General features: G+C 34.2%; 1 protein-coding gene across 19 annotated transcripts in view; it reads right to left on the bottom strand.

Annotated features, from left to right (window-relative positions):
• Positions 1-18,125, bottom strand: part of LOC137632549 (mucin-2-like) — a 344,115-nt gene that overhangs the window by 228,251 nt on the left and 97,739 nt on the right. For all 19 annotated transcript variants that reach the window (XM_068364521.1, XM_068364538.1, XM_068364526.1 and 16 more), the window contains exon 3: positions 5,102-5,262. In XM_068364521.1, coding sequence (XP_068220622.1) covers positions 5,102-5,262 — 161 coding nt within the window. The remainder of the gene's footprint in view (positions 1-5,101; positions 5,263-18,125) is intronic.

Raw genomic sequence — 18,125 nt, 5'->3', positions numbered from 1 at the left:
CACGTTCACATTAGTAGTAGTAGAAAAAAATTCTAATTCCCTTTTAAATAAATATCTAGTCTCAGTCCACAAGCTGTAATGTTTATTGTGAACAATTTTGACTAAATAATTTTCAATTCTACATTTCTTTAATGTTTAAAAATAACTAAAACACAGGCCATCAAACCCACCAAATCTGTATACTCGCTCAGGTACGGGCTTAAGCCCCGACCGTGATTTGCATCCAATTGAATACAGGACTGTACGTGCGCCACCTAAAAAGAAGTGGTGCTACACGCCAGACGCAAGCCCTAAAGTTTGACGCGTTTGGTTGCCAGCTACCATTAAATCCTGTTACGGGAGAAAACGGGAGCAAGATACAAAATATGTGATCCTAGCATAAGGTCTTACTGCTCGCAGTTTTTCTCAGTGATATAGATCGTGTCATGATTGCTACACAAGTAGTGACCCCACAGATTGTGAGTTACAAATTTATCCATTCTGCTGAAATGTGAATGCCTTGCAAATACGTATATGTATAGTGTATATATATACTGTACATATACAGTATGTAATATATATATACATATATATATATATATATATATATATATATATATATATATATATATATATATATATATATATATATATATATATATATATATACATACACAAACAACAACAACAAATACAGCCATTTCTAGTCCACTGTGAGACGAAGGCCGCAGATATGTCCTTGGTCATGTTTGAGGTTTAGCCATTTTCATCACCACGCTGACCACTGTAGATTGGTGATGGTAGGAGACTTTAGACAAATCGTTTACAGCATACCAACCTAGTATGTGTGGCCCTGACTAGACAGCTTTGCTGATCATGGCGATACACAAACGCTTTTACCAAGTTAGGTATTCCAACTCAGAAAGGACACGTTATATATATCATTATTAATATTACTATTACTTGCTAAGCTACAACCCTAGTTGAAAAAGCAGGATGCTATAAGCCCAGGGGCTCCAACAGAGAAAATAGCCCAGTGAAGAAAGGAAACAAGGAAAAATTTAACATTTCAAGAACAGTAACATTATAATAAATATTTCCTATATAAATTATAAAACCTTTAATAAAAACAAGAGGAAGAGAAATAAGATGGAATAGTGTGCCCGAGTGTACTCTCAAGCAAGAGAACTGTAAACTAAGACAGTGGAAGACCATGGTACAGAGGCTATGGCACTACCCAAGACTAGAGAATAATGGTTTGAATTTGGAGAGTCCTCCTAGAAGAGCTGCTTGCCATAGCTAAAGAGTCTCTTCGACCCTTGCCAAGAGGAAAGTAGCCACTGAACAATTACAGTACAGTAGTCAACCCCTTGAGAGAAGAAGAATTGTTGGGTAATCTCAGTGTTGTCAGGTGTATGATGCCAGAGGAGAATATGTAAATAATAGGCCAGACTATTCGGTGTATGTGTAGGCAAAAAGAAAATTAACCGTAACCAGAGAAAAGGATCCAATGTAGTACTGTCTGGTTAGTCAAAGGGTCCCATAACTCTCTAGCGGTAGCATCTCAACGGGGAGCTGGTGCCCTAGCCAACTTACTACCTACTTCCTGCAGTATGTATGTATGTATGTATGTATGTATGTATGTATGTATATATATATATATATATATATATATATATATATATATATATATATATATATATATATATATATATACATATGTGTTTGTGTGTAGAAATCACGAAAGCTGACACGTGATGAATATAAAACGTATTTTAGCCACGGAAAGAAAAATGAAAAGACTTGATTGGAGTTAGTACTTTCGTCCATTAAGGACATCAGCTGACTCATCAATAAGAATACACATACGAAGAAATCGTATTTATACAGGAGAAGGGGATCCAATTTCTTGATAATTATGGAAAAGTCAGATTTTAGATATAAAGATAATACCGGATTAACGGAAAACAGACCAGGGCTTGGATGCAAATTTCTACCTTTGGTACAGGAGATTAAAAAGGATACAACAATGTTCATGTGGATATAGTCATTTACATGGATTATTTTATTCGCCTCTGACCATCCAATTCTGTGACTTGATCCTAACCAGTGGGTGGCCAAGACATTATTATATGGTTAGTTAGATTCCTTCTCACTGGGCAAATTGGTACTAAGATTTTATGCTGTTGATTGATAGCTGTTGACATATTTTTTTTTTTTCTGCACATTCCTTGTATGTGTGGTCATATGATGAGCATTCAGAGCATATTTTGAAATTTTTATCTTTAGAGCATTCTTTATACATAAGCTCATAAGAATACCATCTATAACAAAACGACAATTTCACAAACATATTCTGTTCAATATTCTGACTTGGGATGTACTGATAGGCTTTCATAAGGCCTTCTTCTATAGCTCTTTTTTGCCATCTTCGGTGTTTCAAACTTCATTTTCATAATATGGGAATTTTTTTGGTATTTTCATCACATCAATCAATTTAGCCCAATTATTTTTCATTTCACTGCTTTCATTAAATTATTCTTTTCTATATTCTGCCGTTGTTTCGTCCAGAGATTCTACTACTATAGTTTTCATGGCGTTATATTCAGGGGGGTCAATCACTTCAAACTACTGATCTAGAAAAAACAGTCATACTCTCAATCTTTGAGATCTTCTCGGAGTGATCTTCATCTACATTAACTGAGCGTGTGTTACTTCGTGAACTCTGACCCTAACAGCGCTTCAATACTCTTATAGCTTGAGCCGTCTATTTGGCACGTCATGAGGCTTGGGGCTGTTGTAATATATTTTCATATTCATTTCGCATCACAGCATTTTCTTTTCTTGAAGTTTTGTCACAAAGAAGGGTGACACCTACTGTAGATCCAGAGAGGCCAGAATGATGCCGATAACCCAGATTCGAGGGAAGATTTAACAAAACTCAGGGCCACTATCCTCGAGTACTAGACAGTCAAGAAAACCCTTCTTACAGGTGATGGAGGCAGACTCGTAATGAATATATAATTAGATAAATGAGTTGAAAACTTGATAAGCAAATTAGGAAGTATGTGAATGGATGAGTAACTTGATAACCAAACAAATGATTAAACGAAAAATAAGACGTTGAATAAACAAATGAATGGAGAGAAAACATTTTATAAAAGAATGAATTAATGCATTATTCCTAAACATCTAATAATAGAATTATTGGTCGATTTGAATAATGTGACCAAATGACTAAATAAGTGAACTTTGAATTCAATTGATAAATTCCTGAATCTGTTATGATTATGACTCAATATAAAAAAGAATAAAAAAAACTTTTTTCTCAAGTTAGCAAGAAGTTCTTTTTTGCACTTTTTGGAGAATATGTAAGGTTACTCTATTAAGCAGATGTGTTTGTGGTTGTTCTAGCCCTGCTAATTACTGCCCAATATCTATAACTCCTATATTATCTCAAGTTTTTAACGTCTTTTGGCGAAACTTTTAAATATGTATGCTGAAGATAATAATCTGTTCCCTAGTTTGTAACTTGGCTTTCGCAAAGGAATTGCAGTATGTGATGCCCTTCTTACAATTGCCAATGTTGTACAGAAATCCCTTGATTGTGGTCAAGAAGTTTGTGAGATTAATCTTGATTCAAATCAAGACCAATCATACAAACTTCCTGGCCGTGTTAATCATGAGGCCCTGGTTTTAAAACAGCTGGGAATATGTGGGTCTTTCTTAGTATCATTATTGAATTTTTGAGTAATAGATCGCAAATAGTTGTTGATGGTCACCATAATGAGTATAAGAATGTAATATCTTATCCTTAGGGTAGTGTCCTTGGCCCATTACTTTTCATACTATATAAACATGATATGTCGTATGGCCTAAAAAACAGGCTCGGTACATAATTGCATTAATTCCATATTCCGAATGTACACCTGACGTTGCTGAATCCCTTGACGGAGATCTAGCTAAAATGCGTGTATGGGGGCAAGGCATGATTATAACTAGGTGGCGTCGAGGACAGTGGAACCTTAACAATCAGACCTTTGCACTAATTATGTTTTTTTTTAACTCTATATGACTCATTTAATATTTTAAGTTTGATTCTTGATTGCAAATTTACTTTCAAGAAACACATTCGGTCTTTTTCCTCGCCAATTACATAAGAAAATGAATGGCATATTGAGAAAGTCTTTTAAGATTTTTGGTGATAAACCTATCTAGAAGAAATGTTAATTATTTCATTCTTCCATGTTTCGAGTATTGTTCTTCTATTCGGTATTCAGCTGCCGAATCTCGTCTTGATTTGTTGGACAAAAACTTGTGGCCAATTAAATTTCTTTTTATTCCAGATCTGGATATTAATCTCTGGCACAACCGTCAGTTACTTCTTTAAGCATGTTGCCTAAGATTGTTCATCATTCTGGCCTTCCCAGACTATACCATCCCGTACGCAGTACTTGGTGTGCCGTTAATTCTAACACTCTTGCCCTCTCCATCATAAGGCTCCATACTGCACAGTATTCTATAAGTTTTAATCTTGCTGTGACCAGATTGTGAAATGATCTTCCTGATTTCGCAGTTTAGTTGGTGGAACTTCAGAAATTCAAACTTGCTGGAAATGTTTTATGGTGAGCAGGCTGACTTAAGTCTCTCTTTATAGTTTATATACGACAGATCTATTCTAATGTTGTTACTGATCTTCAAAGCTTTTATATCTCTTATTCATTACTTCTTATATACAGTTTATTTATATCTTTATTCCCATTCCTCATTGGGCTACTTTACTTGTTGGAGCTCTTGGGTTTGTAGCATCTTTTCTAACTAGGGTTGTAGCTGAGTATGATAATAATAATAATAATTGAAATTATCTACCATAGTTAAACTCCTGAATGATAACAGGATGTACGCTAGTTAAAAAGCTTAAAGGCAAAGACAAGGATGTCATTCGAGAGACACTTCTTTGACAGGGTAAACTGAAGAAAAGAGAATAAAACCCAAATTTCACCAGAGAGAGAGAGAGAGAGAGAGAGAGAGAGAGAGAGAGAGAGAGAGAGAGAGAGAGAGAGAGAGAGAGAGATCTGCATAACAACCTATGAAAGGAAAAAGTCAGCCGACTTATACTCACTGTGAATCAACTTTTCGAACAGTGATTTCGACCCGATTTCCAGCTGCTTTGATGAGGTCGCAAGCGTCGAAGTGGCACAGGGTTCGGGCGTCTTTCCCCTCTATCATAATCAGGGTGTCACCCGGGGTAAGATGCTGGGCAGCTAATGTGCCAGGGGAGACCTGCAAAGGGAAGATGTCCATTAGTAACTTATAACATTGGATCTTAAATTGATTATGACATTGATACTAATCCATCATTCGTAAAATATTACTGCAGGTGGCATTGCAGATTCTGTACAGCATATACTTCTGAGCATGTATTTAATTAAATCAGCATACTCAGTGAATGCTTATAGTTTAATTTTACATAATAGAACATCATCAACCGTAATAAGTCCACTGCATTAAAAAAGTCTCATACGAGTACCACTCCCGTCTGTTAATTACTTTTCTACGCCAGTCTATACAAGCAAATTTTCTTATATCGTCAATCCATCGTCTCCTCCTCCTTCCCCTGCTTCGTTTGCAATCTCTAGGGACCCATTATATTATTTGTTATTCTTATTATATGTCCCGCCCATGTCCATTTCTGTGACTTACATGTTGTTATAATATCCTCTACTTTAGTTTACTCCTGTATCCATGTTGTTCTATTTGTGTCTCTTAGTGACGCAACATATACCACTGACTACCGTATATGTTGTTATGCATTAGACAGGAAGACAAATTTCAGTGCTGGCTAAAGTGTCAGTCAGTCTTGGTTACGTTTCATTCAATCTTGGTGTTGCCACAAAACCAATTTCATCGTAACAAACTATACATTAGTTTTATTGTAGTAAACTGTATCAGGTATCACACTGTTAAGTAGTAGCTAAATACTAAATAATTGGGCTGAAATGTCAATAAAAATAAAGTACATTTTTCACTCATGATTTAGTAAAAGAAAATAAATTGATTTGTGACAATATCTTTCCGACTTAAAATCCGAGAAAATTATGCTCCTGAGGTTTATAGGAGCCTGCTGTAAATATTTTTGCCTTAAATTCTTGAAAACTCTATACATCCCAATTTCAAACACCGATCATACAAATGTATTGTGTGAAATCCGCATTTTATTAGTTCTAATATTACACATAGACCAAAGTGTTTCTCCCTTTAAAACCGATGTGTCCAGTATATCATATTAATGGGTTGTGACTATGCATATACGGAAGTTTTTCAACATGAAACAGTCTCTCCCTTTACAGGTGATTGTTACATGAAAAAAAAAAAAAAACACCGCACACCAATTTCTCCTTTACTTGCTGAATTGCTTACGAACCTCATGTTCTAAAAAGGAAATTTCTATTAATTATTTCATACACCTACAAAGACTCATCAGCTGTACTTCGAACCCCTTACATACATTGTACCATTGTCACTTATTGTGTATGCGCTCTTGCATTTACATTGTTTCCAATGTAAGGATATTTCCAAATGTCTATAGGAAGAAAGACAATAAAAGGGATCACTGGAATATTGCTAAATTCCTTGCAAACATTCGCCAGCTTCAGTAAGTAACAATGTCAACAGATGGCATTAATCCTTCTTGTGTAAGACGCCTCCTTCTTGTTTCTATCCAAGGCTCTTAATTAAAATGAATCTGTTCACTGCGCCAGAATAAACACAGGGGCCCTTGTACTTGTCATCAGCTTGGTGTCTACCACCATGGACACTTATATTCCGTTTAGTTCATTCTTCTCTAATTAAGAGCATTTCAATTTCAATCTCTTCCTTGTAAGAAAGAGAATAACAGATGCCTTATATGATTGTGTTCAGATGCAATAGTAATGAAAAAAAGAAAGCGTATAAAATATCAGTTTTCCTGGGTTCCAAACTTCCTAACAGAAAGAAATTCAGCAGAAACAGAAACACTTATCACATTAAAGCTTATTTAATAGTGGTGCAAGTTACGTCTATAGTTTGCTCTTCAACCACTGGATTCTCACTCAAATCTAGAAAAGCTGGTAACAAGAAATATTGTGAAACAAGCAAAAATCAAAAGGATGGGCAATATGATAATAAAAAGTAGCTTCTTTCTTAGTTGAAGAGAGAGAGAGAGAGAGAGAGAGAGAGAGAGAGAGAGAGAGAGAGAGTGGAAAAAGAAGTGTTCAACAAATTCTATAAACATGGAATAATACAAACTAAGCTTGTCAATGGCCAGGTTTTAAGCATTAAAAAATATAGGATTTTACTATTATTGTCATATGCCAATGTGGACGTGATAACATAGTGAATTACACAAATAAAGAAATTCATGATGGGCTGCCATCAGGGACCACTGAGCTGAGGCTTGGGGCTCTATGCGTTGAATTGTTTCAGTTATGGACAGCCAAAGATGTTATTGATTTTGTCGAGAGAGAAAAAGCTGGATTGCCCTTCCTCCAGTGTGAATTTGGCCATCTCATTAAGTGGTGACCTCTCAAAAGCAGAAGGATGCTCAAGAACCTACCACTGTGAAAAACCAACCACCAAATGTCTGCAGAGAGAGCTAAGTGAGAGGCTTGTCCAGACCCTGATAAAAGCTAATTTTCATTCTTCTAAACCTCCCGTGTGTGGAACAGGATGGACCACAAACAGTGTAAGGAATACTGTCTAACCAAATGAAGGCTATGATGAAAAACACAAATTAGTACAAGTTGTAAGTGCTAACTTGATTAAGGTCAAGGAGGAAACCTCAAATAGGGGTAATTACACATCTCGTAAAGCAAACATAACGCTCACTAACCTGAAGCATCCAAACTAAAAGCACAAGGGTTTGTCCTTCAGCACCACATCATTACTGCAGGTGAATGAAAACTCGCATACCTCATTAAACACTTAAATGTCAAATTATGAGTCAACATCAGCCAAGACTCCTCAAAAGCAAGCCACCTGCACACATCACAAGTCATTATTGATGTCACTGATATCATGGACAGTCTTGCACAATCTTATGTTTGGTCACTAGACCAGTTCTTAACAAGTGGATTCTCTTACAAAGACTTTCAAGCAAACTCACTGAATCTATAGGTTGCCTATAGGTTAAGAATTAGCATTAGGCTATGCGTGCTTTCTTCGTCATCATCAAGGATGTGACCTTGACACACCATAGTCTATACCAGCAAAGATGTCCACAGAATCTTCCTGCCCCATTATTTTACTTCTTATCTTCGTCATAAAATTCATATTGTTGGTGAATTTTTTAAATATTGGTTGCACAAACAGGAAGTTTGTTAGTAATGAAAGTCAAAGCATCAAATGCTGGATGTAGGAAAGATAACAACATTGATTAAAAGATAGGTGGCCCAAAATGTCAGGACCCAACATACTAACAGTTATCCTGCCTGCCAGAGACCAACGGTAAAATAGCAAGAGTGGCTTTTGGACTGTTACTTGCCTTCAACTTTCAACACGTGTCCGCATCGCACCCCAACCATCACGGACTGCAATCCCATGTGCTTTCCATAACGCAAAATTGATCCCATTGCATTGGCAAGACAAGACGCATCATGCCCTCCTGCACGATGAGTGTGTGTCTTCTATGATGAACCAGTAATCTGGCACTATCTGATGGTAGTTACTAAAAAGCACGATAGTCCCTGCTTGGAATTTTTTTTTTTTTACTTGTATTTGAGCCCACTAAATCGGCACTGTCGACACGAGTTATTCACCACACAGCATCAATTTCACTTTTTGAGGTGTAGTTCTAAGTAACTTATATTTTGAGGCTTTAGTAAGGTTCCAAGATTTTGATGCATAATATATACAGTGCATACACACACACACACACACACACACACACATATATATATATATATATATATATATAAACAACAAGGAAAAGGAAAATACCGAGTGTATTCTGGCAGGTTTTATATCTACGACATCTTCAAGGTGACTCCCTTTTTATAGAGGTTTTTATAATATTTATAGTACATTGAGATTACGAACACAAATACAAAGATCTGTAGTACCAAAAAAAAAAAAAAATCAGAACAAAACATGCCACCTTTATTTCTGAAAATACCCGGGTGCCTTAGTGAGCGGAGCTCATAACCCATTGTCTAGGTTTGATGGTTAAAGGGCAGGTCAGATCTCCCAGTGTTTATTTCCCTTAAGCCTTCCGATTGTTATCGACAATTTCTTATATCAAAATACTTTCATCTTGAATAATTATACTTATCTATGTATATCATTACTATTATTATTATTATTATTATTATTATTATTATTATTATTATTATTATTATTATTATTATTATTATTATTATTATTGGAAAAGCAAATGTTATAAGCTCAAGGGTTCCAACAGGTAATAATAACCCAGTGAAGAAAGGAAATAAGGAAATAGATAAACGATATGAGAAATAATTTTAAAAAAAAATTAAAAACAGTAACATCAAAATATATATTTCATATATAAACTATAAAAAGGCTTATGTCAGCCTGTTCAACATATAGACATTTGCTGCAAGTTCTTCCGATTCATCTACCCGATTAGGAAGAACATTCCACAATTTGGTAACAACTGGAATAAAACTTCCAGAATACTGTGTAGTATTGAACCTCATGATGGAGAAGGCTTGACTATTAGAATCAACTGCATACTTAGTATTACGATTAGGATGGAACTGCCGAAAAATTTTGAATGTAAGGGATGGTCAGAATTATGAAAAATCTTATGCAACATGCATAACGAACTAATTGAACGACGGTGCTAGAGATTAATATCTAGATCAGAAATAAGAAATTTAATAGACCGTAAGTTTCTGCCCAACAAATTAAGACGAGAATAGGCAGCTGAAGACCAGACAGGAGAACAATATTCGAAACTAGGTAGAATGAAAAAATTAAAACACTTCTTCAGAATAGATTGATCACCAAAAATCTTAAAAGACTTTCTCAATACGCCATTTTTTTTGTGCAATTGAAGAAGACAAGGACCTAATGTTTTTCTCAAAAGTAAATTTGCTGTAAAAAATCATACCTAAAATTTTAAAAGTCATACAGTGTTAAAGAAACATTATCAATGCTGATATCCAGATGTTGAGGAGCCACAGTCCTTGACCTACTTACAATCATACTTTGAGTTTTGTTGGGATTCAACTTCATGCCCTATAGGCTACATGCATATACATGGATGCATCACACCCATAAACATGCTTGCACACATATGTATACATACATATACACATATCTATGCATATATGCATATACCTACATATGCATATATGTTTTCACATATTTTACTGTATATATCAAAACATTCATAGAAAACCACATACAAGGTACATTAAAGCACGTGTACATATGCATGTTTAATTATACATACTTATGTACGAAAGTATAGAACAAAAAGATTAATATCACGCAGACGTAAAATATGAGGTACGTAATTCTCAAGATATAAATCAGGTGTCACTAAAGTCAGATCTGCTAAAAGAAAATAAGATTTGTGAACCTTGCATATCTCTAAGCATGTACTGTACCGAGTTTATACATTCCATGCCCTATATTTGAATTATCAAAACTTTCTATATTAAAACTAGACTGTAATATTTCTTTCTAAAAAACCAATTAGAATGAACAAATTTCTTAGGAGGTGGCCAATTATGACATATGTTTTGTGAACAATTAATCTCTAGAGCTTTAACCATCTATTTAATCGTATTATGCATGTAAATTCATACACATATGCACAAGTAAATACGTAAAGGGACATAAGCAAGAGTACTCGTGGAAACGCATCTATAACCTCAATACATTAATTTATATTATTGTTTCTTCTTTTTAATTTTTAGTTTAAAACAAACTAAATTAATGAGTTCAGTACTCACAAACACACACACACATACGCACAAACACAGAGAGAGAGAGAGAGAGAGAGAGAGAGAGAGAGAGAGAGAGAGGTGTCCTTTTTTAAAATGGCCCCCACCCCGGGCTTCCGATAGAAGGGGTGCCTCCAAAGCAGGGTCAGATAATAAAAGTATGTAAGTATACATTTAAAATTACCACAAACTCACCAGAATAGCGAGGAGGGTGTGGTGCTCTTTATTAACTAACCCCCCAGGGTCCCAAAATATCAAAACCTCTAGCTACGCCCCTGAGAGAGAGAGAGAGAGAGAGAGAGAGAGAGAGAGAGAGAGAGAGAGATTTGCAGGTGTCAAGAGTAGAATACCTTGGGGCTATTCTTAAGGTAACCAAACATTTTGGCAGGGAGCCAGGATGCAAAGTACTTTTGTTTGCAATTTCTTCCCTTTTAGCTGGACTCAAGGAAGTTCTCATTTCTTCTGTACGTGGTTAGAATTCATGCGACAGGGAAGAGAATATTTTACGCAGCCGTATGCATACTGCAATGAATTCTAAGCAAAATACCTGCCTCTTCGTGTATTATTAAAAAGTGATATTGGTAGGCTATACTTTTAAATTAGTAAAATTTAATTAATGATAATTTTTTATAGTTTAATATCAGGAAATGCATATCTTAGAGTATCACAGCTTGAAATAAGTTATATGGTAAAAATGTTATTAATTAACGTCATTGTAGTGACTCACCTAGCCAGATTTTTCTGTGAAATTGAGTACTTAACTTCTTCTTGAGTATACCTCTTCGAATGATAGTGCGTTCTCTTTGTAAGCAAAGATTACGGAGAATAGAAAATGTCTGACAGTTGGCAGGGACTTTCATAATCCTTACGAGCAAACTTTTTCAGAATGTTTTATACAAAATTTGTAATTGAATTATGAGTAAATAGACAACTGGATACATTTATATTTTTCAGTAAATGGATGGCTAACCAGTTTTAGCATACTGGCCTGTTTTAGCGTATTGGAATAACCAAGATTTCAAAATCCTCTTTTTATCGCATCATCATTGAAGTTTCACAAAAATATCCTATTTTTTCTCCATAACATCGAAACTTTGTCTTGAGAATCAAATTTGACGCTGATATAATCACGCATTAAAATTTAAATAATTATTAAATATGAAGAGCATCAGTAACCTTGGTTCATTATGTCAGCAAGATAAATAAGAAAGCCCTAGATAGGAACTGCAGCTACATGAATGTACTGAAGTGTAGTGTTTACATGGATGTATCAGTGTGGAGTATTTATAGACGCAATCAAACGTACTCTAAGAAAGAAAATAAACACTCCTATAATAAGAGAAAAATCTGATGGGTTTAGTTCAGCAAAACAAAATAGACCGGCCAACTCCTACATACACGATGAAATGGAACAAAGTAAAGAAGAAATAAACAGTAATTAAAGAAAAATATATTAGAATCAACACAAGAGATGGGTGGAAAAGTTCCTAAACAAGATCAAGGAAAATAGAAAAGACCAAAAACCAAATAAAGAAAAGATCGGAAATTAATGTAAAACCAGAGATGAGAAAGAATCAACAGAACTATCCAAAACAATAAACAAAATAAAAACCCAAGCATACCAAAAATGAGGAGACATTAAAGAAAGGAAGAAGCATCAAATTGATGAAAAGAAGACCTGGATTAGGGTGCCAACAAATGTTAGCTTTAAAGGATAAAAAAGGAAATATCAACAAAAGAGATGGAGTAATAAAATTTGCAGAAAATTTCTATGCAATACAATGATGATATAAGAAATAACTTTGCCAACAGAAATAATGAAACACCTTGACCGGTACCAAAAGTAACAGTAAGAGAAGTAAAGAAAGTATTAAAAGGCATGAAAGAGTCCAAACAGCAGGAGACGATGGCTTAACAATTGATTTGTTAATGGATGGAGGCGATTTCATAGAAGTAAAACTGGCTGAACTTTACATAAAATGTCGCCCAGAATGCTCTATACCTACAGCTCGTAAAAACTATCATTATACCAATTCAACAAAAGATGGACACAAAATACCAGAAAATTTACAGTCTAGGAAATTTATTCTCAGTAATATATAAAATACTTACAAAGATCATATTATGACCAATAAAAAGACAACAAGACTTTAATCAACCAAGAAAGCAGGCAGGCTTTAAAAGTGGTTATTAAACAACTGAGCATATCCATGTAATTAACCAACTAATAGAAAAAATCAACAGAGTATGACAAACCACCATGTATGGCATTCACAAACTATGAGAAAGCTTTTGATTCTGTCAAAACTTCAGCAGTAATGAAAACCCTTCAAAGACGAAAAATAAATGACTTTCATGTTAGAACACTTGAAGATATCTACTCAGGAAGTACAGCCATTCTAAAACTACATAAAGATAATGAAAAAATTCCGATTGAAAAAGGAGGTAGTCAGTGTGCCTAGAAGAAGTTTTTAATAATTTAGATTAGGAAAATGTAAGAATTCACATTAATTGGGAATACCTTAACAACTCTAAGATTGGGAGATGACATAGTTTTGTTTAGTGAATCATGGGAAGAATTGCAAAGCATGATAGAAGATTTGAATAGGGAAAGCAGAAATGTAGGAATGAAAATAAATATGAATAAAACTATGGTAATGTTCAATGAAAATGCAGAAGCAATAAATAATGATTATGGATGACCTTCTAGAGGTTCTTCGGGCAAACACTGTTTCTCCATAACATGAGACCGAAATAAAAGGATAAGCATGCGATAGAGAGTTTTGATAAACAAAATGAGATTATGAGAAGTAAAATGCCATTTTCTCTAAAAACATATTATCCTACCAGTATTAACTTATGCATCGGAAACTTGGAGCCTTGCTAAAGCCTTATAACATAAGCTAATTACAACTCAAAAAGAGAGCAACATGGATTGGAGAGCAAACTAAAGTAGAGGATATTCTTACAATACATACGAAAATGAAATGGACACGGGCAGGACATATAATGAGCATGGCAAATAATAGATGGACACTAAGAATAACAGAACAGGTCCCTGGGAAGTGCAAAAAATGTAAGGGAAAGATGAGAAGATGGATTGATGAACAAAAAACATTTGTGCATATAATCTGTCCCAGCACACGATCTAAAAAACAAAGAGAAAGTTAAAACAGATAGAAACTTGGGCCTCATTGTATTCTCAAGCAAGAGAACTGTAACTCAAGACAGAGTAAGATCGTGGTTCAGGGGCTATGGCACTGCCAAAATCTAAAAAACAATGGTTTTATTTTGAAGTGCCCTTCTCTTGGAAAAGCTTCTTACCATAGTTAACGTCACTTCTACCCTTAGTAAGTGGAAAGTAGCCACTTAACCCCCAGGGGTGAAAAAAGACATTTTTGGTCTGCTTAGTGTTTTCAGGTGTTTGAGGAAAAGGAAGAATGTGTAAAAAATAGGCCAGACTATTCGGTGTATGTGTAGGCAAAGTAAATTTTAACCGTAACCAGAGAGGGACCCAGTCCAAAGACCCAATAACACTCTTGTGGTAGTATCTAATTGGGTGGTTGGTGCTTTGGCCAACCTACTACCTAAAAGGCTTGAAGGTTGAGAGGTTATTCATGAGTGGAAGAAGCAAGGGCAATATCGATGTACATTTGTCTTTTGCTCTACTTACAGAACATATATGTAAATGACAAGCACCTAAGCATCGTCGTCAACAAAGCCAGTACCACAGGGTATTGGGCAACGACTACTGATAACTTCAGGTGTTTCTAATAGCCTCCCAAAACTACCCTTCCAAAACTTGAGAGAACATTAAGGTAATGGGTTTCTTTAAATAAACTTTTAAACATGCATGAAACTTAGAACGCAAAGATTGTGATGACCCAACAAATTAACAAAGCATATCTCTAAACGGACAGAAAGGAGGAGTAACCAATTTAAATAAGGATGGTGGAAGAAAGGAAGTTGTGTATTTGTATAAGTAATTGAGAGTAGATATGTTGGATGAGGTCAACAGAGAAGCAAGTTAGGTAGGAAGATAAGTTCAAAAGATGAGGAGGAAACTTTGTCTGTGGAAAAGATGGTTTAGTCAACTTTCATTTATGGAAGTGAAGTGGGATGTTGCATGAAAATGGAAAAAAAAATAAACAAAGTTGTTAAAATTAACTGTTTGCATACTGTAGCATATGTAGTGGAAGATAAATTGATATGTTGAGAAATACAGAGGAACACCTGGGTGGTAAAATAAAATTCTATAAGTAAAAGAATGAGTCACAGCATTTTGATATCTTCTTACTAAAAAGAACAAGAGGAAATATACTTGTAATAATAGCGTATATTTCAGAAGTGCCAAATGTTAAGATGAAAAAAAGGCCTAGAAAGTTTTCGTAGTGTGACAGATATGTTTAGGTAGATTTACTGCACAAAGGTTTCATCTACAATTCAGCAATTAAAAGATGAATGTGGCAATGACTGAGATGATGAACGTTTCTGGTGTCTCCCCATGTTAGGGTAAAAAATTTGATATATAAATATATATATATATATATATATATATATATATATATATATATATATATATATATATATATATATATATATATATATATATATATATATACATAATGTATATATACACATATATACATATATATATATATACTGTATATATATATATATATATATATATATATATATATATATATATATATATATATATATATATATATACACATATATATACTGCATATATATATATATATATATATATATATATATATATATATATATATATATATACAAATTTATATATAAACATATGTATGCATATAAATACAGTATGTGTACAATTCGACACAGAAATTACTGACAGACTTTGCTCAGATAAATTGCACCGTCACAACCGCTACTGCACGGTGAGTAACTAACCAGATAGTGTAGGTGAGAGATGGCAGAGGCAGTAGGAAGAAATCACAGCATAGTAAGGGCGTGACATGTTGGACTTCCTTAGAGCAAGGTGTATAAGGAACTTCCGTGTCTAACTCTATACACACACAGACACAGACACAGACACATACACACACACACACACACACACACACACACACATATATATATATATATATATATATATATATATATATATATATATATATATATATATATATATATATTAGCACGCATATATGTATCATAGACTATCTATATATACTGTACATTCAGGTCTTGGTCATGGTAATTATGGGATGAACTGCAAAAGATGATAGAAGATTTGAATAGAGAAAGAAGAAATGTAGGACTGACAGTGAATGAGTAAAACTAAGATAATATTCAATGAAAATGAAGAGTAACAACAAATAAAGGATATGGATGAACCTCTAGAGATTTTTAATTAATATACATACTAAGATTGGCCAGACAGTAGTACATTGGATCCCTCCCTCTGGTTACGACTAATTTTTCCTTTGCCTACACATACAGTACACCGAATATTCTGGCCTATTCTTTCCACATTCGCCACTGTCCTCATACACCTGGCAACACTGAGATTACCAAACAATTCTTTTTTAATTCAAGGGGTTAAGTATATATATACCCTTTACGTCAATAGGCGTAGTAGATGATTATATATATATATATATATATATATATATATATATATATATATATATATATATATATATACAGTATATATCTATATATATATATATATATATATATATATATATAATATATATATATATATATATATATATATATATATGTGTGTGTGTGTGTGTGTGTGTGTGTGTATGTGTGTAATATCTTGAGATGCAATATCCTTCCGATGCATCTTCAATCTTGCGATTACCCTAGGCACAAAAAAAACCTTCAAACCCCTTATAACATTGCCCTTGACGAAGACTAAAATTTATGGCCTATTATTAGCTTAAATGGCAACTCCTCCTCGTAATTGTTGTCAAAACATGTGCTATTATAGAAAGAAACGCTGTGTAAAACGTTTTATTTTCATACACGGTTATTTCTGTTGGCATTTACATTGGCAGCAATAACGAGGAAAAATACACAAACATAAATATTTAATAAATACATATATATGTTACTTGGAAAATTCTCTGGCGTCATAGCCAAGCGAGCCGTGACGTAAGCACTGGTTGTGTGATCAGGCAGTTATAGAGACGAACCAATACGCAAAATGTAGTAATGCGTCCCTGGCTGGGATCGATCTGCTACTATGCTAATGCTTGGCGAACACGTTACTATTGTACTAGCCACTTTTACTTCGTAAATTGAATACCTGAATAATGGCACAGACTATTGACGTAGTTGACATGAATTAACGTAAATTCCTTCATAAAAGGAAAGTATTGGACTTAGCAAATCTGTCAGGTACATTTTTATTTTTTTTTTTTCCATACCCTGTGATCTAGTAATATGATTCGACGAAAATCCTAAATCAATATTGTAGAGGGAAGGAATTGGAACAAATATTGTAAGAAATACGTTAAAGTATTCTCCATAAATAATATTTTTGGAATGAAATAGAAACGAGATTAGCAAGACTATGCGATAACCTAATTAAATGATAAAAGTGATTTGTATAATACCAAGGAAATAGTAATTAGATCATTAAAACCCCATTTGTCACGAATATGAAAAAATTAATACCAGGTTTTAAAAGGAAAATAGTCCTACAGTAGCCTATTATATAAAGTAAAATAAAGGGTCTGTCTCTCACTAAATAGCTTGTTATCTATTTATACATAAAGAGGCCTTATTTAGCATATTTATAATTTTCATGAAATGAAGAGGAAGCAATGGACCATCATAAAAGAGTTTACTTTTTCTTCACTTACAAATTTTCATTACACTAGCTCAATCGGACCGAAGGAAATGAAGAAATGTGTTGAAGAACCATTACAGCCACCCCAAATACGGACAAGTTTGTAGAAGAAGAAGAAGAAGAAGAAGAAAAAGAAGAAGAAGCAGCAATGGGCGATCTCCACCTTCACGGCGAATGATGGCAAGGGAAGAATATGAAGTGGTTTTCAAAGGATATGCTTATATTGTCAAATGGAGAGATTGACCTTTCTTAATTTATTTTAAAGGCTGTTTTCCTGGTTCTATCACACAGGGGAACCCTACCCACCATGAGAACTACACGTTGGTTTGTCGTATACATTTTTTGGGATT

Source organism: Palaemon carinicauda, chromosome 41 (assembly GCF_036898095.1).
Source record: "Palaemon carinicauda isolate YSFRI2023 chromosome 41, ASM3689809v2, whole genome shotgun sequence".
NCBI classification, from domain to species: domain Eukaryota; kingdom Metazoa; phylum Arthropoda; class Malacostraca; order Decapoda; family Palaemonidae; genus Palaemon; species Palaemon carinicauda.
Note: the sequence above shows the minus strand (reverse complement) of the source record. Positions and strands in the feature narration are given on the sequence as shown.